General features: G+C 38.1%; 2 protein-coding genes, 1 long non-coding RNA gene and 1 other non-coding gene across 4 annotated transcripts; 3 read left to right on the top strand and 1 right to left on the bottom strand.

The window, feature by feature from the left end:
- Window positions 1-205: 205 nt before the first annotated feature.
- LOC131318016 (uncharacterized) lies at window positions 206-6,597 on the top strand. Its single transcript, XM_058347795.1, has 7 exons — window positions 206-668; window positions 3,517-3,690; window positions 3,767-3,859; window positions 3,958-4,026; window positions 5,092-5,298; window positions 5,988-6,113; window positions 6,224-6,597. Exons 1-7 carry the CDS (start codon window positions 387-389, stop codon window positions 6,377-6,379), a joined length of 1,107 nt encoding a protein of 368 aa, XP_058203778.1. The 5' UTR covers window positions 206-386; the 3' UTR covers window positions 6,380-6,597.
- A 1,692-nt stretch (window positions 6,598-8,289) lies between these two features.
- Window positions 8,290-19,506, bottom strand: LOC131318005 (ras-related protein RGP1-like). Its single transcript, XM_058347773.1, has 3 exons — window positions 18,985-19,506; window positions 9,447-9,941; window positions 8,290-8,640 (listed from the first exon to the last, which is right to left on the bottom strand). The coding sequence occupies exons 1-2, from the start codon at window positions 19,209-19,211 to the stop codon at window positions 9,491-9,493; spliced, it is 678 nt and encodes a 225-aa protein (XP_058203756.1). The 5' UTR covers window positions 19,212-19,506; the 3' UTR covers window positions 8,290-8,640; window positions 9,447-9,490.
- Window positions 17,143-17,250, top strand: LOC131309353 (small nucleolar RNA snoR100). The gene has a single exon (XR_009194973.1). It is a non-coding gene; the product is annotated as a small nucleolar RNA snoR100 (small nucleolar RNA).
- Window positions 18,257-18,978, top strand: LOC131318009 (uncharacterized). The gene is made up of 2 exons (XR_009197472.1): window positions 18,257-18,461; window positions 18,520-18,978. It is a non-coding gene; the product is annotated as an uncharacterized LOC131318009 (long non-coding RNA).
- Window positions 19,507-21,043: the final 1,537 nt, after the last annotated feature.

Below are 21,043 nucleotides of genomic sequence, written 5' to 3'. Positions count from 1 at the left end.
ACGATGATGGAAAAGGGAAAAAAAGTTATTATAAAAACGAAAATACTAAAAACAAAAAAAATTTATCCCGAAAGTGTCCAAAAAAAGCAACTAGTGGTTGAGACTCCACGCATTATTTGGGGGGAATGGATATACCGAGAAGAAAGAAAGAGGGCCCAATTGCGAATCTCAACAGCCCACCACCGCTAACGTGCACTGCTGTCTCACTCTTTACCAAATTCTCCCGCCATCCCCAACCCCCACCAAAAAAAAGGAGAAAACTCCTTTTTTTCCTGAAATCAAACAAAATTTTCCTCTCTCTCTCTCTCTCTCTCCACCCCCCCCCCCCCCCCCCCCCCCCCCCCCCCCCCCCTCTCTCTCTCTCAAAATCTGAGAAATCCTATCCGATGGAGCTGCCGGTGATAGATCTGGCTCCGTATTTGGAAGTCTCCTCTAAATCCAGCGGCAATTGCAGGGATGAGGAAGAGGAGGAGTTGGAGTTGGATCCGGAGCTGAAGACGCTGTGCTGTGAGGTGAGTCGAACCCTAAGAGAGACAGGAGCTCTGCTTGTGAAGGATCCCAGATGCTCCGCAGACGACAACGATCGATTCATCGACATGATGGAGAATTACTTCGAGCGCCCTCAAGACTTCAAGCGCCGTCAGGAGCGTCCCCACCTGCATTACCAGGTCTACTTTCTAACTTCCCTTTTCACCCGATATAATCTCATTTTATCAGAGATTTGCATGTGTCTTTAATTTATAAGTATGTACCTGCGTATGTTTTCTGGTTTTGCCGTTTTGGGGGAATTTGTGAAATTGAACTTAATTAAAGCCCTGATCAAAGATATATAAAAATTAATAAAAGCCAGAAGTGGTCTTAGAGAGGCCCTTAATGTTGACGAATTTAAGATCTAATTTTTCATGAAGTGTGGTGTATTTTATTATCGGAGTTCAGCCCATTTGGATGGTGAGAAAGGGTGAGATATGAAAGGGGACCAATAAAAAAAACTTCATTTTGTACTTTTCTCTTCGTTTCTTACCCAAATAGTCAATCCAAGTGAGTGATTTGGCTCGAAACCATAATCTTTTTTTTTTCTTTTTTCTTATGAAATCCCTCAATCAAAAGGAGCTCAGTGTTGGGGCCTTTTGTGGAGGTTGGGGCCAAGGCCATGGCTTCGAGAAAATGAAGATGTCTTATATTTTCGAGCAGCATTTACCAAATCAAAGAGGTTGAGGGAAAGTTAAGTATTGTAATCCTGTGCACAGTGGATTGCCACTGGCACACTGTGTAACCACGTAGATATTATATCTGTTTGTTGTGTGATTCTGTTCTTTATTGTTTTTGTAGATCGGTTCGTCCTGTCATTGCAAATTTGAGGTTGCTTTCTTTTTTTCCCCACAATATCCAAGGGGCTAATTAAATCATCATACTTGAAATCAGGAGTTGATAGCTTACATTGTCCTTTCACAAAGTGTTCTCCGTTTTGCTTTTATTTTGCAGTGGATCTTTTTCCTTCTTTTTTTTTTTTTTTGGTTTTGCTTGGAGCAAAGTTGCGTCAAGAGTTTTGTTTTGTTGATATTGGATTAATATTGACCGTCACAATTTTAATGGTGCCAATGATGGATCAAGGGGGCCGTTTGGGGGGATCGCCTTACATGCTGACAAACCCTTACCTACCTTGCATTGTGTAAGATAATTGTAAACCTACAAGGATTACACCCCGCCATGTTGTAGTAATTCGCCCCCCAAAGTTGCCCTAATGGTGGAAGGCTCAAGGGGTCCTCGTAGTGCGGTGATGCACTACCTGGATGTAATGCGCCTTGTTAGGTTCCACCAAGATATCGCTGTGTTCTTAATTGTTTATTTTCACTGAGTAGTTTATTCAGGAAAAAAGTTTGAATTGAACGATTTAGATCATTGCATGTGCAGTGTCTCGCGACCTCCTATAAAATGAATGGTTCCAATCATGGAGATGAAATATTGGTGGCACCTTCTGAGCTGCAGTTCCACAAAGTGCACTATTGTACCTACCTTGCATTGTGTAAGATAATTGTAAACCTACAAGGATTACACCCCGCCATGTTGTAGTAATTCGCCTCCCAAAGTTGCCCTAATGGTGGAAGGCTCAAGGGGTCCTCGTAGTGTGGTGATGCACTATCGGGATGTAATGGCCTTGGTAGGTTCCACCAAGATATCGCTGTGTTCTTAATTGTTTATTTTCACTGAGTAGTTTGTTCAGGAAAAAAGTTTGAATTGAACGGTTTAGATCATTGCATATGTAGTGTCTCGCGACCTCCTATAAAATGAATGGTTCCAATCATGGAGATGAAATATTGGTGGCACCTTCTGAGCTGCAGTTCCACAAAGTGCACTATTGTACCTCGTCCATGGTGGAACATTTTTTCATTGATCGCTGAAAAGTTTGTATTGCTTGTGATTCGCTGAAAAGTTTGTATCCTTAATAGCACTTATTGAAAATTTCTTAGCAGCTATAATCGTTAAACTGAAATGCCGAATGGGAACGATGAATTTTTTTTATTAAAACGGTTTTGTTCAATGGGTTCAAGTCTAAGAATTGAATCAGATAGGAAAGGACATTTGACCATACAAACTTAGACATTTTGGGCTGCTATTTATTTTGAAAAGGCGGTCTTCTTGGCATTCTGCACCAATTTTGCCATTTGTGTTCTTTATTTAAGGGATTTAAGTATGTGTGTGTGTGTGTGTGTGTGTTGAGTGAGATCGCAGAGGGCAAATGACAATACGTATTTAAACATTTTGAGCTGCTTTTTATTTTGAAAAGATGATCTTCTTGTGCTCTGCACCGATTTTTCAAGGGATGTAAATTCGTGCGTGTGCGCGCGTGCGCATATGCACCCAATGCACGTAGATAGGTAAAACCCACCATGACCAGAAAACCTTTTATCTTTAACCAAAGCTGACTTCATTGGTAGAAAACAGAATTCGTGGTGTCTAGTGGAACCTGATGATTTGGTGCAACTCTTGCAAGATCATGTGCTATTATTAATACATAGCATTTGTAATTTTAGCTTCTATTACATCAAATTGGAAGAAGTTTGAGCTGTGATGTGTCCACATACTCACTGCCTTGTCAGCCATGTGGCACCCCCCTTTGCTTTCAAACTTGATCACACCCCATTGTTGAGTTGTTTGACTCAGAAGGAAAGAAAAAGAAAAAAGAAGACATGTCCTGATCCATCTCCTGAACCAGATATTTTTTCAAATGTTCCCAGTAATGTGATAGCTTTACTTGCACGAGAATTAAGGTGATTGATGTTTTTTTTTTTTTTGAAAAAATCTTCTTATTCCGTCCATTTCCAATTTCCGTGTTCTTGGAATACTGTATAGTGTATACTATTACAGTTGCCATGAGAAAGAAGGACAAGGGCAATTTATAAATGAAAGGTGGGGACAATTTTATGTCTTTTGGTGGTGCTTATGTTGTAAGGTTGCATTTGTTGTTTGGGAAGGAGTTATTCTTTAAAAATAGTTCTGTGTAAATGAAAATAACAGGTTGGAGTGACACCTGAAGGGGTTGAAGTTCCCCGTAGCCTGGTTGATGAGGAAATGCAAGAGAAGTTAAGAGCAATGCCCAAAGAATCCCAACCGTCCACTCCCTCAGGACCAGATCCAAAGTGGCGGTACATGTGGAGAGTTGGTCCTCGGCCATCAAATACCCGCTTTCAGGTATGACATCCTTGGTTTGCTCTCAAAGTTGCATAGTTTTTACTACTATCACTACATCCATGCTTCCTGTATGTAGGAACTCAATGCGGAGCCAGTCATACCTGAGGGATTTCCTGAATGGAAAGAAACCATGGACTCATGGGGTTACAAAATGATATCCGCTATAGAGGTGAATCATCAGTGAGGTTTTTCACTTTTTGCTTACTGCTCTTTATGCATATCTTCTGCAATATTATTATTTTTTTGTTATTTTATTTGGTTGGCCAGGCTGTTGCACAAATGGCAGCAATCGGGTTTGGGCTGCCTAAGGATGCATTCACTTCTCTCATGAAGCAGGTGAATGTTTTTCCTTGTCTTAACACCTCTGCATTGGGTTCGTAGCCAAGTCATTTCCCTATTTTTGTGAGGAGTCTAATCAGACTGTATTGAAGAATTCAGTTTTTCCGATTCCAAGATTCGATATCTATAATGTGTTATTTTTTGTTAGTCGTTTAAATTGGTGCTTCCTTCGCTAGGGACATGCAAACCCATGCTTGTTGACCAATTTGCAAATATTAATTCCTGCTGGATATGCTTACCATTATCTTCTCATAGTGCACTAAAGTTTCATTTGATTTATGTTTTGTTTGATACTTAACAACTCAAAGATAAACTGAACAGAGTGTTCCATTGGTGACCTTATGTCTACTTCGTTCAAGGTTAATTTCCCTATTCTCGTTGCACGTAAATCACTAGTTCCAGTTTCATTATGTAAGGATAATTTTTTATTATACATTTGATTATTGTGTGTGGTTGTTAAGTTCCTGATTGAGCTTTGTAATGTTAAGGTTAAGGCATCTGTCCATTCTAACCCAATCCTCCTGCCCCCCTACAAAGGATATGGACAACAAAGCGTGTATGCTTGTTGCTCTCAGCTGTTGGTCCTTGTATGTGATTTGGTATTGGCACTGTAACTGATTTGCGGCAATGACTCCTGAGTAATAGAAACCTCTTAAGTCTAAACTTATTGGTCATGGAAAATGTTTTATTTTTTTTTCAACCTGTGTGGTGAATACATTATCAATATTTGTGTTTTACTTTTACAGCTGTTCTTCTCATGTATACTTTGTGCTCTCTCATGTTCTTTGTTAGTAATTATTTTGTTTTGTTAAATATGAGAGAACAGATAATATTGAATTCAATAAATAACATGTACATAGGATCTTGTATTTATACAAGAGTGGAATGCTAAACTATAGAAACAAAATCAAATCCTATACTATGGAAAGGTAATCAAATCCTTGATCCTAATCAACTATAATCAATCACAATATTTTTATTATTCTAACATGTTTCAAAAGGACTTTTTTTTCCCCCTTCGTATTGGCACCGTTTAACATGTGCCATTTCTCTTGAAATCAGGGACCACATCTTCTTGCTCCTACTGGGAGTGACCTTCAGCATTATGGCAAGGAGGGCACCGTGTTTGCAGGATATCATTATGACCTTAACTTTCTAACAATTCATGGCAGAAGTAGATATCCGGGTCTAAACATTTGGCTCAGAAATGGGCAAAAGATGGAAGTGAAAGTTCCTATAGGATGTCTTCTCATTCAGACAGGAAAGCAGGTTGGATCATAAATCAGTACCTGTCTTTATTTGCTTTATAATGAGCTAGTTGAGAAATTGATGTGTTGGTTTTGAAGTTGATCGTAAAAGCATTGCATGGAAACTCTCAAGGTTGAATTTATAAGCAAGACGCCCTGGAATTTTTTCCATGAAAATGGTTCATTCTAAATTGCACTGTCACGTTTTCTTGTCTGCCAAGCGTATATGTGAGGTAGTATGAAATCAAACAGTATTTCTGGTTCTACAATTTTCTTCAACTCTCTACAATATAGTTTTTTTTTGAAATGGCAAAATAAAAATGCCCATATATAAAAATAAAAGCCCAAAACAGACAAGCCCATACAAAGTACGAGAAAAGGCCCAAACCCAAAAGCCCAAGCCTAATCCTAACCCTAATCAACAGTCACCCGAAACTCCACACCGCCGACCAAAAACCAGCCAAGTACCACGACCAAGAAACCAACCAGATCGCACAAAACGCAACCACCAGATGACGAAGCCACCAGCCTGCTCCGCCGCTAACCTCTGCGATGACAGAACCCAGAAAACTGATGCCAAGGAATTACAAATCCAATCCTCACAAACGTCTAATAATTTAACTGCTCCTCAATGTTATTGTGGGCTGGCTATGATGCGTGCATCTGGAATGTGTAAATTTATATTTTCCCTCGGTTTTTTTTCAAGTGCAGATAGAATGGTTGACAGCAGGCGATTGCATAGCAGGTATGCATGAAGTTGTAGTGACTAATAGGACACTTGACGCAATTAACCGAGCATCACAGCAAAATCGCAGTCTCTGGAGAGTATCGTCAACAGTGAGTGAAGCCAATAATATTATCCCGTGTTACCTTTTTTAATACTGCAACTTCTCATCTTCAAATGCTATGCTTGTTTTCTGACTTCATCTTTCTTCTTTTCTGTTTAGTTGTTTGCACACATAGCATCTGATGCTGTACTGAAGCCTTTGGGCCACTTTGCTGAATCTCCAATCACCAGAAACTATCCACCCATTCGCGCAGGAGAATTTGTAGAACAAGAGCTTTCTGTAATTAATCTCAAAGGGAGCAATGGAGAACTTTGATAAGTGATCATCTGAGAAAGCATGTATTGTTATTGGTTTACGATCTGACGCCCATGGGAATAACAGTGACCATTGTTATTGTGCAAGGAAATAAGAATCAGCTGGCCTGTTAATTGGGCCGTTGTGCGTGTTTATTTATGATATTTTCTGTGGATTTGAACTTGTTAGTGAATTTGTGGATTTACTTTTGTAGTAATTTTTATGCTCACGTCACCTGATATCGTCATTTATTAATGCCACATTTTTTTTTGTGTATTATATTTTTTGACACTGAAAATAACAACTGACAAAAAGTCACAAAATAAACTTGAGGGATTGAGTTTTCATTCCCATTTATTACACCGGTGGGGAAGGTGATCAATAGCTTGAAAGAGTCATTTGTTCCCGTTCGTCCTAGGCATCTTTGTTTAACCAACTTTCTTGAATAAAACACGTAATTATTGCCTTCTGTTTTGAACTGATAACTAGCAAAGAAATAACTTAGGTTGAAAGCAAGGCCGGATTTTGCCCTACTGTTTGAAATTGTTTATTGAATCATATTAGGTTTTTTCTTGAAAAGTACCAAAATTCTGTAAGTTGGCTCGTCGAACGTTTTTTAAATAACTCTAATACAACTTCAAGATTTTTTTTTTTTTTTTTTTTTTGGAAAACTCCTTATCATCCCCTAAGATTGTATGCAGCTATGAAAAAAATTTAACACTATGTTCTATATGGTAGTAGTACTTTTTAGTAGTAGAATAGAATTTGTCCCGTCAAAAAAAGAAGTTCCAAACTGTTATATTTGGCAATTGTCATACTCCTATTAAGTAGAATCTAAAGGCATTGTCGCATAGACTTTTAATCCCTTTCAATCCCGCACCTGTCCAAAACCTGTTTATAGGTAACTATCGAGAGAGAGAAAAGGTTTCAAATCAGTTAATTTTGGGGCCCTTTGCCATTTTTGAGAGAGAAACAGTTTTTTTTTTCCACTGTTCTTTCTGGTTATAAATGTCAAAAAATGCCCTGGTTCTAAAAGTCATAAATTGCCCTTTATTTTTTACTTGCACTCTTTTTTGAAGAATTTGGCTTCTCTACGGTCCAGTTTTGAACTAGGTGTGGTTTGAGTGATCGCAACAGTCGGATGGTATTTTTAATGGTCTAGATTTGTTTTCATATTCTTACCGACAAAAATATACTTTTACCGGTAAAAGTTTCAGCAAATCTGAACCATTGATTATCAAGATGAACGGTTCAGATTCAACCGCACACCCTTCTCTATGGTCAATTACAGAGAAGCCGGATCCTTTTTGAACTGCATTTTGAACTTGTACTTGCTCCTTATGCAATTCTGAAGCTTCTATGGTGTGGGCATTGAGAGAGAGAGAGAGAGAGAGAGAGAGAGAGAGAGCCAAATATCAATAACTTCTCAAATGGCGGAAAGGAATTGTCAGTAATTGATTTAGGTAGTCAGAATCGAATCTCCGCATTGCAACTCGACCACTAGTCTGGGATTCCACATTTGCCCAAGTACTGTGTTGCTACATTAATGGAACACAGTTAAAAGCATGGTTAAGAGCTGTTTCAACATTTGCAAATCATGTTCAGAGCCTGCAACGTTGAGAAACGTCAACCACAAAGCCAGACAAATCCTAACAAGATCTTTATTGAACCCGAGGAAAATATTGATCGACGACCACATCATTTTGTTGTAGAAGAAAAATACCCAGACAGAAACTCTTTTTTTTTTTTTAAAACACGGAAGGGCTTAGTAATTCCACTTACTACTTCCACTAAGCAATTGCTGAATAAGGAGATAGAAACTCTTACCAACCGATGTTTTGACAAGTGACTGCAGAAAACATATACCTGATATGAAAGTTGGAGTCATATCAGCAAACAAAACTAGCCAGGATCATCTGGAGCAGCGTATCTTATAGTATTGTTCTTTATGCATCTCATATAATACCAAAATCTTCAAAATACAAAAATAAAAATCCCTCGAGGCTGCTGCTGTCTCTCAGCCAATCAACATCCAAATATTTTGTGGTTTGAATTTGTGAAATACAAAACATTAAAAACAAATTTCCTTGTTTCAGCAATTTACTGAGGCTAAATTACGATCACTGTCAAATAATCTACAGCCTCAACAGTAATTTTCCCATGCAACATCGTGAAACTCATTGGTCTGGTCTGTCGATAATCTACACCATCAACCAATTAGCAGTTTCTACAAGAGGAGACATGACCATCTGATATACCAATTGGTGTCCTCCCATAATCTCCTGAAAGAAGAAACATCATAACCATGTCAAGCATAAAGAGAGCACTAAGGGTGCGTTTGATCCAGAGATTTTGGAAGTACAGTGAGGGAAACGATAAAGTCAATGAAAAGACAAGAAGATGATGAAGCAAATCCATGATCCAAAAATAGCCTAAGGTGGTGTCTGGGTCATTGATTCCAATAGCACGATCAATGGAGGGGAAGGTTAAAAACTAAAGAAAAAGATAAGAAGATAATTAAGAATATGAATTCATATATGTGTGTGTGTGTGTGTGTGTATGTGTGTGTGTGTGTATATATATATATATATATATATATATATATATATATGGGGGTGCTGCTAATGCCAAAACAGTTTTTTTAATGTCAAAAGTTTTTAGCACATAGAAGACTCGTATCATGTGCAAGGTACAAGGCTTTTATGCACTGAAATTTTGGCATTATCTGTTCCTATGAATACATAAATTCATCCCCAAATCCATGGGAAAGAATACAACCTAAAGAAAAGGGCAAAAGAGAAGGGGAAAAGATTGAGGAAAAGATAAGAAACTACATTTATTGGTATACTTTTTGCATCACTTGACTTTCTGTTGGTATCGTGATCAACACAAACGGGGAATATTTAAGGATCTATGCAGGGAAAAAAAAATTAGAAAAGGAACTCAAAGAATTAATGACGATTTTCTTACATTTTCCTTCACATTTTCTTTTACCAGCCATAATTCCCTCATCGGATCCATGATCTAAACGCAACCAAAATCAATGGACAAAAGAAAAGAGGAACCAAGAAAAATAAGAACGGATTACCTTAAGTTACAAACAGCATACTCCAGTGTACAAGGTTAGAAGGCCTAGGAATACGAACAACAACTGAACTTGCTCCCTCCTGAAACTGGCTCCTGTCCAGGGACAACAATCTTGGTTCCCTTAAGAAGTGCAGAACTCCCAGCAGATTCAGCTTCCTCATTGGCAACAAGGGATTTTTTACTGACGATTCGGTAGATCTCTGTTAGAACTGTTTGGAATGCTATTTCCACATTAGTCGCTTCAAGGGCTGATGTTTCCATGAAGAAAAGGTTCTCTCTCTGGGCAAAGTCTTTGGCGTCTTCAGTGGGAACATCGCGGAGCGTCCCTAGGTCGGACTTATTGCCTACAAGCATTATTACAATGTTATTATCTGCATGGGCCCGCAATTCCTCTAACCACTTTGCCACATGATCAAAGGTCTGGCGCTTGGTTATGTCATAAACTAGCATTGCCCCCACTGCACCTCTGTAGTACGCGGTTGTTACTGCCCGGTATCTGAAAATGTACTGTTAATTAGTATTTCTATATCTCGGAACTTACATCATAACAATTTTCTTGGCACACTTGAATCTGTTATTGGAAATCAGACTTTCAAACTTCACTGCAACTCTAATAGGTAAATTTACGCCTATGACTTGCCAAATTCAATTGAAGAATCATTTTATGCATACGTAAATTTGAACACACAGAGCTGCAAGAAAAGTAGGGAAAAAACCTTAAGAAAGATAGCAACCCATGACTCAATATATGATTTTTTTTTTTGAAAGGTCACGACTCAATATATGATGTGATAGGGGAAAAAAACACCTTATGCGACTTTTCGAAGTAATGGATGCTTGAAAGCTGATCGAAAAATAAGGGATTAATGCTACTAAGTCGACAATTCCTAGATAAACCCACAGGTGATTTCAGTCCAGATTTTCAAGCACACTACCCAAACTGATCTGACACAAAGGCCAAGGCTTAACAATAATAGAGATCAACGCACACTACCCAAACCGTTCTGACACAAAGGCCAAGGCTTAACAATAATAGAGATCAACAACTTACGCATCTACATTTCTATCTTTGTAGGGAGTTGGTGTGTGTCAGGCCTGGCCCTAGGAGCAGGCCAACAAGGCAGCCCATGACTCCCAATTTTTTGGCCAAAAATGGGACCCCCAATCAAAAAACGTAATATACATAAACTAGTTCAGTTTTCTTCACGAATTTGATGTGGTATACACGCTAAAACGTCCATCTTTCATACAAAAGGTCCCGAGTTTGATTTGCATGCTTCCTCGTTCCCTTTTTTCCTTTTTTATAACTCAAACGTCCGGGCCAGCTTATGCACACCTCAACTAATCTTGGGGGAGGGGACCAATCCCGCCGGCCACTTGTCATGGTCCCAATTGAATTCAAAGCAAATTTCTGTATGGACTGGCCTCAAAGGAGTTGATAGCACGTGAGAAGTTTCGAACTTGAGATCTTAGGAGGGAGAAAACCCCCAAGTCCCCGGCCTTGACCGCTAGGCCAACCCCTTGGGGTTACTTGCTCGTTCCTTTTTAGAAGTTAAAATTATTACAAAAATATTCTCCCTAAATCAAAGTTATTGAGTCTCGAAATAAGACAATGTAGGCCAATCTATTGTTCTTACCACTGCACTAGTGCATGTAATCTATGTGCAATTGCACCCTCAATATTACAGGCATTTCATTCATTTTCCAACTTTTTATTTTTAAAATTTCTTTTATATTTTCGTACAAGCTCAATTTAACCAAAACAAATAAAAACATATTGCCTTTTGTATTCAGCGACTTCTTTTAGTCTGACAATAATATCTATAGGACCCCTTGCATGTAGTCTTCCTGGCCCCAAAATGCTTAGGGCCGGCCCTGGTGTGTGTATGTGTGCCCGTGCCTAGATATCAGGATTCATGATCCACTCAACCAAAGATGCTACCTTATCAAACTAACTATATGAGAAATTGACACCAGCAACACAATTTTAACTGTTTCTTCCTTCATGATTGGTAACATGAATCCTATTTCACTTAATAAGTTTCACCTCAAACTGATAACTTGCAGAAGATAATGGCAATGGTAGAAGACAGGACAGAACAAAGTGGTTAAGACAGGTTGTACATAGCAAAGTGAAGCACCTTTCACTCATGGAACTAGGCCTGTCAATGGATCGCATTCGATCCGGACCCGACAGAATCCGATCCGATCCAAATCTGCAATAATTCAAATCCGATCCGAATCCTACTTGTCCAAATCCGTGACGTTATCCAATCCGAAAAGTGAGATATCCGATCCAAAAATCCGATTCCAAACAATTAAATTTTATATGTTAAAAAAATTAAGCATATACCTTAAAAAAATTAGAAATACAAAATTCTCCAAACCTAATTCACCAAGAGTAGTTTCTTTATCGTTATAGGATCAGACCAGTTGTATCCGAATCCCATCAGTTAATTTTTTAATTTTCAGATTTTCGGATTCAAATTAAACGGATTATCGGATCGTATGTTACTTACTGGATTTGGATTAAGTCGGATCAGATTCACTCCAAATCCATTGACAGGCCTACATGGACCTATCCACCAATCCTTTTGTTTAGAAGCTCCTGCACAAAAGTGTTGCACTAATAGTAAACACAGCCATCTTCATAATATGAGGTGGCTCCTTCTTTCTTCCTCAGTTCCTTCTATATTCAGAGGAGAAGCTATGATCACTGCAGCATATCTTTTGAATCACATGCCAACCCCTCTTTTCTCAGGCTCCGCTGGGGTCGCACTAATAGTAAACACAGCCATCTTCATACTATGAGGTGGCTCCTTTTTTCTTCCTCAGTTCCTTCTATATTCAAGAGAGAAGCTATGATCACTGCAGGATATCTTTTGAATCACATGCCAACCCCTCTTTTCTCAGGCTCTGCAGGGGTTGGCTCCGATGGCTTTCTGCAAATATATGATCACTCTTCTCCCTTCCACGCCTCTTTATTCAGATTGCCCACAATTTGGTATTTTCATAAGCGCACGAAACATATTGAGATTGATTTTCATTTTGTTCGCTACCATCTTCAATCCGACACTAGTGATTCGTTCAGGTTGGCTGCTTTAGGCCTCCGAAATTTAAGCAAAAACAAGGGCCCCATTTTCCATATAAGAGATTGATATAGTATACATATATATTAGTTGTTCCGCTTTTTAGCTCAAGTCCAGTTCTCGCATCAATGGTCTGTTGTCTATGAGATTCCTTAAATACCAGGAGTCCCTGGTTCAACTCCTCAGGATGGCACCCTTTTGGTAAAGTAAATTTTTTTTTTCTTATTTTTCTCTTGAATAGGTGTAGACAATATACAACTCTTACACCTCTTATACTATAAATTAATCATACATGGGGACTATATGGATTCTGTTGTTGTTGTTGTTGTAGTGGTTGTACGTCTTACTCAAGACAGATCATTCTCTCATAATACTTATTTTAGTAAGTGGAACACACTCTAAAATAAATAGTTTTGTTATTGTTAGAAATAGTATTCTTACAATTAAAGTTAATGATATAATTAGTAAGAGAAAATGCAGTGTATAAAGTATATTAAAACTTTATTTTAGTTAAATTATGAAGCTAAAGTATCATGTTTAATCTTTTTACCCTATATTTAGCCACTTATATTGATTTTTTTAATAAAAAAACCGTAGGCCCCATCTTTTAAATTTGCATTAGGCCTCCAAGATGTTAGGGCTGGCCCTGGATTCATTGTTTCTGTCATCTTCGCTTGCAGTGGATGTTTATTCACTAAGGCCCCGTTCCGCAAAGGTTCTTATTTTTTTAGTACTTATTTTCCGCTTTATGAGACAGGTCATTCTCTCACAATACATCACCATTAATTCAAAAAATAAGTACGTATTTTAGTTAGTGGAACACACCCTAAGACTCGCACTGCTTCTTGCTTTCATTTTCTTCTAGCCAAACTCTCGATACTTTTCTGCACTTGCATCCTGTGTTTGAGGGAGGTGTTTAGGGATGACAATTTCTTTCGTACCATTGGTTACCTAAACCGTACCGAATCGATCGGTGCAGTTTTTAACCGTGGATGTGGTTTTTGAATTCAAAAACTGGCTGGTTTGGTTCCGATTTTGGTTTCATGTGATAACCACACCGAAAATTGAACTGAAACATAACCGTAACCGAACCGCAAGATAATTACACAAATATGCCTATATAGACATACATAACTATAACATTAGAAGTACTCTATTAGAGTTTGTAAAAGTCTTGCGCCTCTCTCCTTTTCTCTCTCTCTCTCTCTCTCTCTCTGATACTCTCCCTCCCTCTCTTCTTTGAAGATTGAGAATTGGAAGCTGGAATTTGATAGATATATTAAATTTTAAGTTATTTTGTTGTTGGATAATAGATATTTAGTGTTATTAGTTTGTTGGCTTTTTTGGATATTTTATAGTTGGATCTTTAGTGTCTTTAAACTCTATTAAAAATGTTGACCACCGGTTTTGGTGAAAAACCAAACCGAACGGGTAACCGTGGGTTTGGTTGTGGTTCAGATAAAATGGGGTTTTTGGTTATGGTTTGGGTTTTAGGTATGCATTACGGTTTTGGTCTTGGTTTGCCAATAACCGAACTGAACAGAACCGCACTGTTGCCATCCCTAGAGGTGTTAGCGTAGGAGTATTTTTGGTGTTAGTGTCATTTACCTTTTTCCCTAAGGGTAGTTTAGACTTTATTGTACCTAGCATTTATTGGTGTAGCTTTTCTAACACTACAGGTTAGAGCATCCGCAATGTAATAATCAAAATTGGATAACCAAAAGTTACAACATCATCTTTTGATTATCCATTTAAGACATTGCTAAGGTTAGCAATGTAGAGGTCCACAATGTAATAATCAAAATTGGATAACCAAAACTTGCCACATCACCTTTTTAAACTAAAAAAAATTCTAAAAACTAAAATTTTTGACAATAATTTGAATACTCTTTTTGAAAAAAATAACAGTTTTTTAAGAAAATAGTTTAGTGAAAAAAAAATTTGAAAATAGTTTTTTTCAAAAAGAAAACAGTTTTAAAAAAACATTTTTTTTTTGAAAAACTCTCAGAAACTGTTTTTTTTTTTAAAATAGTTTTTGCGTAAAAACACTTTTAAAAAAAAGTTTTTTGTAAATACTGTTTTTTTTTTAAGTTTCTGAAAAAAAAAAACAGTTTTTGAAAATAATTTTATGGAAACATTGTTGAGAGAGAGAGAGAGAGAGAGAGAATGGTTTTATGTAATGATGAATGTATTTGATTGAGAAAATGTGGGGAACCATTAGATTTGATTATTGGCAAAAAGATTGCTAGTTTTGATTATTCAAAGGCCAAAATTTGATGAGTTGCTAAGAGGTTGCTAAGTTTGGTTATTACAATATGAGCACTTTTTTGAGCAAATACTGCTAACTTTAACAACTTTTTAGTTTTGATTATTACATTGTGAATGCTCTTAGGCCTGTATTGGATATCGCATATTGATTAGGAATATAAAACTATTTTTGTCTTCTCTCTTTTGTATTCTACCAGTTGCCACATCACACTTCAACATTGCGACATCACTTTTCGAACCTACAACACCTTCTTGAGTAGCTTGAAGGTCTTTGCAAATGGCTTTATAACCTAGAAACTTAGTTCGTTATTCGTCACCATTGTAAGGATGTAAGATTAACTGATGTAGGACAATTTTAGAACACTTGAGGTATCGCCATCTACAATAGGAATCATGGTGGTTTTACGTAGGACACAAAAATAGAACTTGGGTTATGTAAGTAAAGAAGAATAAAGGAAAGAAGGAGAAGGAGAAGAAACAGAAAGAGGAGCTTCACCCTTGCAAGGGTTAGGCAATTTCTGCAAGGACCGCAAACCCAATCACGATGACCGCAACCTTACTACATAAATTCAATAATCAACTCTATTTTCTTGAAATGAAATATTACCTCAATATCTACAAGCCATGAAAAAGGCTATTTGAATCACTAAAAGACTAAGCAGAATGAACCTAAATATGGTTCAGTGAATCTAATAATAGACACATACCCTGAACAAGACTTGTGAATGAACCTAGTTATAAATGTATACATTGAAGGGGAATTTTCAAAAAAATCCCTCCATCTACCACCAAAAATCAAGGACCCCCCCCCCCCCCAATCTACCAGATGAATCAAGGACCCTCCTCCATCATTTTTCAATTTGCAATGTCCCACATTTTAACAGATCTGATTAACGAAAAACATAAAAGGTCAACATTACCCCATTAACCCTAAAATCCAAAGTCCTCCTGAAATGGTGGCGTTGGCAATATCATCAATTGTTCACCAGACGAAGACACGCTCGCTTCTCCGAAACCAAACTCTCGAATTCCACCATGATTTCACTTCTTTGAAAATTCCTTCAAAATCAAATCAACTCATCACTACATAAACTTCCTACCCAGCTCTCTCCAGCTACCGACAATTAGAAGTAAACAAAACTCAGCTAGCCTTTGCTTGCTCGACAAGGACTCGAGTGTAGATCGTAGATTTTTTCCAATAATCACAATACACACAGATCGACTACTATGTATGTTTGGTCGCAAAATCTGGATTTTCCGAGAAAGCGCCCAAAATTTTCTCAGGAAAAAATAGCAGAAACCTATGCTATGACACGGAGGCTGGGGTTGATGGCAGCACCTAGCTTTAATCTTTAGCTTAGATTTTGTTTAATGGTAGCCATTGCTTTTGAGCTAGTCCTAATATTCCGAGAAACTTGTGCACAGTGGCGGACGCACATAATGGCAAGGGTGGTCTTGTGACCCCACTGCCTTGGAAACTACCCCACGATGGCTATACATTTTTGGGACATTTTAGTAAATTTGCCCCAAGTACTTAAACAATAATTCAATCCTTGCCCTCACCAAATCCTCACATCCAGCCCAGTCAGTCTCTCTTTTTCTGGAAAAGCTTGTGAATGATTGGACTTTTAAGTCTTACAAGTACAAACCTGCCCTCCCCCACCCCGTTCCCTCTCTATATCTCTGATTTTATGACAGCAAAGCAACACCATAACTTCAAAAAAAAAAGCAGCAGCAACACCATTTTCATTATTGATAAAAATAATTCATGGCTCTAAACCAAAATTAGCCCGTGGCAAAACTAAAAGTCAAAGTAAATTTTGCGCCTTTGTTTGGTTTTCATCTTTCAAAAATATTTTTGATATAATGAGTAATAATGAGTGGATAGAGATAGATAGAGAAAGTTGCAGAGAGTAAATTGGGTTTCTCCAAGTTTTACACAAGATCAACTATGTGTTTTTGGAGAGCCTGGAGTTAATTTTTTCAAATGAGACCCTTAACATACTTCACAAATAAATAACTTAAAAAGATAAAATCGACATAGAAATTGATATTGCAAGTACTTACATATAAAACTTGACCCCAGTGCCATGAATTTCTAGGTCCACCCCTGCTTGTGCAGCCCTTTTGGGCTAGATTTTCTTTGTTCAGCTGATGTCGGGGAAGAGGAAGAAGACGTGGGGGAGGGGAGAGACGTGGAGGAAGAAGACTGTGATATGTAGATATAGGAGAATAGATATATTTTCTTTACCCAAATAAGAATAAAGGGAGTTAAAATGTGAAATATTTGTTTCCAGTTAATTTTGTTAACAGTTTGTGCATACCGATGCTCTGGACTATCAATGAAGTAAGCATGGTAATGTGCACATAAATTGATTTGGGTCTCTAGGCCTGCCCTCTCTGATGCCATTTGGTTTTGATTTGGGGGCATGGTTCTACAACAAAACATCTCTGTAGCTCCTCGGTTCTTGGAGGTTAGGGGGGCCACTGTTTCAGTGGTATTTTGAGAGCAACCACTTTGTGCATATATTGCCAAAGGTTTGGTTTGTCTCCAATCATCCCCCGCCCATACCCCCAATGATTGGGGACTAGATGGGTTATGTTATGTTGTTGTTGTAATTTTGCTAACAGAACTGTTAAAATGTGGGATATTGCAAATTGAAAAAAGATGGAGGAGGTTCCTTGATTCAATTGGTAGATGAAAGGGAGGTCCTTGATTTTTGGTGGTAGATGGAGGGGGGGTTTTGAAAATTCTTCTACATTGAATGAGCTATGTGAATGAAACTAGTTGTAAATACATACTGTAGTGGTCCGAATATTCTGGTTCGGCCAGAGTCGCTACGTTCGATGGAAGGCCACGATGCTACCCTCCACGATCCATCTCGGCTTGACCCGGAGCTAGGCAACTGGGCCTTGGCCATATCTCCCACAATGCTCCCTCGAAGCTCAGGCTCGGCCCGGAGCTAGGCAACTGGGCTCAGCCATGTCTCCCACGATGCTCGGCTCGGCTCGAAGCTAGGCAACTGGGCTCGGCCATGTCTCCCACGATGCTCCCATGAAGCTCGGCTCGGCCCGGAGCTAGGCAACTGGGCTCGGCCATGTCTCCAATGACAGCTCACACTAACCGCCTTATCCGCTACGTCACGGGTGACGTCAGTCGACGCGTATCAGACGCATAGACGAACTTGGAGAGCAAGCCAAGAATCCTCTATAAATACCAAGGGATAGTCGCCCTAAAAGGTAGATCGTCTCCTACCCTCGAAACCCTGGTCCTTTGCTTTCCTCTCTCTGCACTATTCTCATCCTCACGCCGGAGGGCCATTCCGGGGCTCCTCCGGTGTGATCTTTAGTCGTGCTTCGTGGTGCAGGTTAGGTTAAGGGAACGAGGTTAGATCCAAACGAACAACAATTCCAGAGGAAGCGAGCCACGTTCATCAGAACCCACACATACGTTGAACTTAACCATAACTCCATGCAATGATGTACCACGATAATTTTCTCTAAATCACAATTCATGTAACTTGTTAATCCATGAGATGACCCTTGAATGACCGATGCTACCCCTAATTAGGATCTCCGCCATTGCCGAAGTACCGTCAACCACTTGTTGATTCCATCAATGACTCTTCTTCCATCGGGACCGGGCCATTGGTCCGGAGGTCTTGTTGATTCCATCAATGACTCTTCTTCCATCGGGACCGGGCCATTGGTCCGGAGATTTTGTGACATAGAATTTGTATTTGGGGTACGGTATCTGGAACATAGAACGGTAGAAGCAGGTGAAAGTTGAGCCTTGGAATTCTTATTTCATGTAGGGTATTGTCCTTCCTCTTTGCCATGGCCGTGACACACTGTTGAACCAATTAGATCTTGCACTGTATGGTGTGATTTTCTTTTTCTTTTTCTTTTTCTTTTTTAATATTTCTTGCTTGTGCGGGCCAAACCACCAAAATATTGTTTTCTAATTAGATTTCCACATTTTTCGGTTCCTGCTCATCTGATTGAGTCTTCCAAAGTATATAGATCGCATTAGCAATCAGCCAAAACATAAACATAACCAGAATCAAGTGAAAAAAACTCATCAATTACTTTACTAAAAAACATGGAACTGCCAATTTCCTCAACATAAAAGAGACTAGTAGCTAAACAAACACGTAGTCAACAGCAAAAGAAAAGGAGTACCTTTCTTGTCCAGCAGTGTCCCAAATCTGAGCCTTGACCGTCTTGTGGTCGATGACGAGCGTCTTGGTCTGGAACTCCACCCCAATCGTGGCCCTGGAATCCAGGCTGAAGTCGTTCCTGGCGAAACGCGACAGGAGCTGCGATTTCCCGACTGCCGAGTCTCCAATCAGTACGATCTTGAACACGTAATCGATCTTCTGATTGAAATCTCCGTACAAATTCGACATCTCTCTCTCGGTGACTACTAAATACTCTCCGTAGAAGGAGTATCAAAATTTGAACAAAAGAAAGAAATGAGAAGAGAAGAGAAAGTCAAAACACCCGATCAGGGTCGAGCAGGCTCCGGGCTGATCGGGTGGTGAATCCCTGAATCTCCGATCCTGTATTAGATTCGTGCTTTTGACAGGGTCCACTGTAGTTCCGCCTCCTTTGTATGACTGACAGGTCGAGGACAGAGAAACCCGCTTAATAAGAATGCGAGCAACGGCTCTGGGAAGCAACCCCTATTGTTGCATGCTAGACGGTGGGAATTTAAGAACGATACGAACTTAGGGGGTTAGGGTCAGTTATTTCGAACACGAAATACAAATATGACACAACACAAATTACAATAATACAAAAAGCTAAATATATGGGATTAAGATTGAGAGAATTTTGACACGATATAAACATGATACGACACAATTCCCACTTCTATCAGTATACCCCGTTCCGCTTATATTTTATTCCATGTGCTCCTTTTCAAGTATCCATTACGATTCTGCTTGTCATTTTTAATAATTTATACTCTCTTTGTCACAATCTACTTGTCCCAATTTTATTTTAAATGGATAAAAAAAAATTAGTTATATCTTTAAATTGGTAATGAATTTTATATCCAATATGGATCTTGTTTGATGGATCTCGATTTGTTCTATAATACAATGTTTTCAAAATCATCTAAAATATTATAAATTACAAGATATAATCAATTGAAAAGTGACACAAACTCCCAAAAGTGACAATTAATGTTTTGTTCTCTTTACAACTTAAAAAGTATTTTTTTAAAAATTTCCTTTAGATTCTCCCTGGATTCTTCTTACTTCCAACATTTCTCTCTCTATCTCTCTTCACTTATTACCCTTACTATTTTTCAAAAAAAAATTCAAATCTCAATCCAAACATAGCATAAATTGGGACGGAGGTAGTATCTCTTGACGTATATTATAATTGATGTTTTTAAAATTATTATTTTATAGAAATAATTGAAATGTATCAAACAATATCCGTATTGTATATTTTTAGCAATATACATTAATAGATATATACAATTAAAAATGACACGTAGAATCGTAGTGGACATTTAAAAATAAACGGAGGAAATACCACTTTTTGCATGTTTTGTCCTTATTAAAAAAATCAAAAAATTATTTTTATAAAAACATCATTTTTAAGTTCAAAAATTACAAATAAATACTTATTTTTTAAGAGTCTTACCGGAACAAAGCCTAATACTAATGTGCGAAGTTATAGAGATGCCGATGAGCTATTGGATAAAGTTGAAAACTATAATTAGATATGGGATTTTTTTCAAATGAGATTTATCTACTCCAAACTGTTCTTTTATCCTCTAATAAAAACTGTTCTACATCGGAAAGAGAAGCGATTATGGCGTTGTTGTGTTGAGAGGTATTAATAATTCTTTCTTTAATCTCTTTGCCATTTTAGTTTCTTTAATTTGATGCAATCTTTCTTTTTCTTACTTCTTATTTTTGTCTAATTTTCTATCTCACTTTTCTTTTTACTCCGTACTTGCTCGCTAATGAACTTATGCATATTGATTTTTATTTCTTTTAGTAGCAAACAAAAATTTAAATAGGAGAGCAATAATTATGGACTTTATATTGCATAGGAGAGCAAAATTTGACTGATTATCAAGCAACATCTGACTGCTTAAGGATAGAAAAAGTGCTTAATGAGACTTCCACTTCCTCAAATTCTTTTATGTCCATTCTTTTAGATTTTCCTTCAGTCTTTGTATTCTTTAATTTTGCGAAGCTTAATAAATTCCTTCTTTGCT

This window comes from Rhododendron vialii, chromosome 1a, assembly GCF_030253575.1.
Source record: "Rhododendron vialii isolate Sample 1 chromosome 1a, ASM3025357v1".
In the NCBI taxonomy this organism is placed as follows: domain Eukaryota; kingdom Viridiplantae; phylum Streptophyta; class Magnoliopsida; order Ericales; family Ericaceae; genus Rhododendron; species Rhododendron vialii.
Note: the sequence above shows the minus strand (reverse complement) of the source record. Positions and strands in the feature narration are given on the sequence as shown.

Coding starts and splice junctions, on each gene's coding strand:
- LOC131318016 (XM_058347795.1), top strand. CDS start 387: ATGGAGCTGCCGGTGATAGATCTGGCTCCGTATTTGGAAGTCTCCTCT. Junction 669..3,516: donor GTCCCCACCTGCATTACCAG/GTCTACTTTCTA, acceptor TGAAAATAACAG/GTTGGAGTGACACCTGAAGG. Junction 6,114..6,223: donor TCTGGAGAGTATCGTCAACA/GTGAGTGAAGCC, acceptor TTTTCTGTTTAG/TTGTTTGCACACATAGCATC.
- LOC131318005 (XM_058347773.1), bottom strand. CDS start 19,211: ATGTCGAATTTGTACGGAGATTTCAATCAGAAGATCGATTACGTGTTC. Junction 9,942..18,984: donor GACACTGCTGGACAAGAAAG/GTACTCCTTTTC, acceptor GTACATTTTCAG/ATACCGGGCAGTAACAACCG.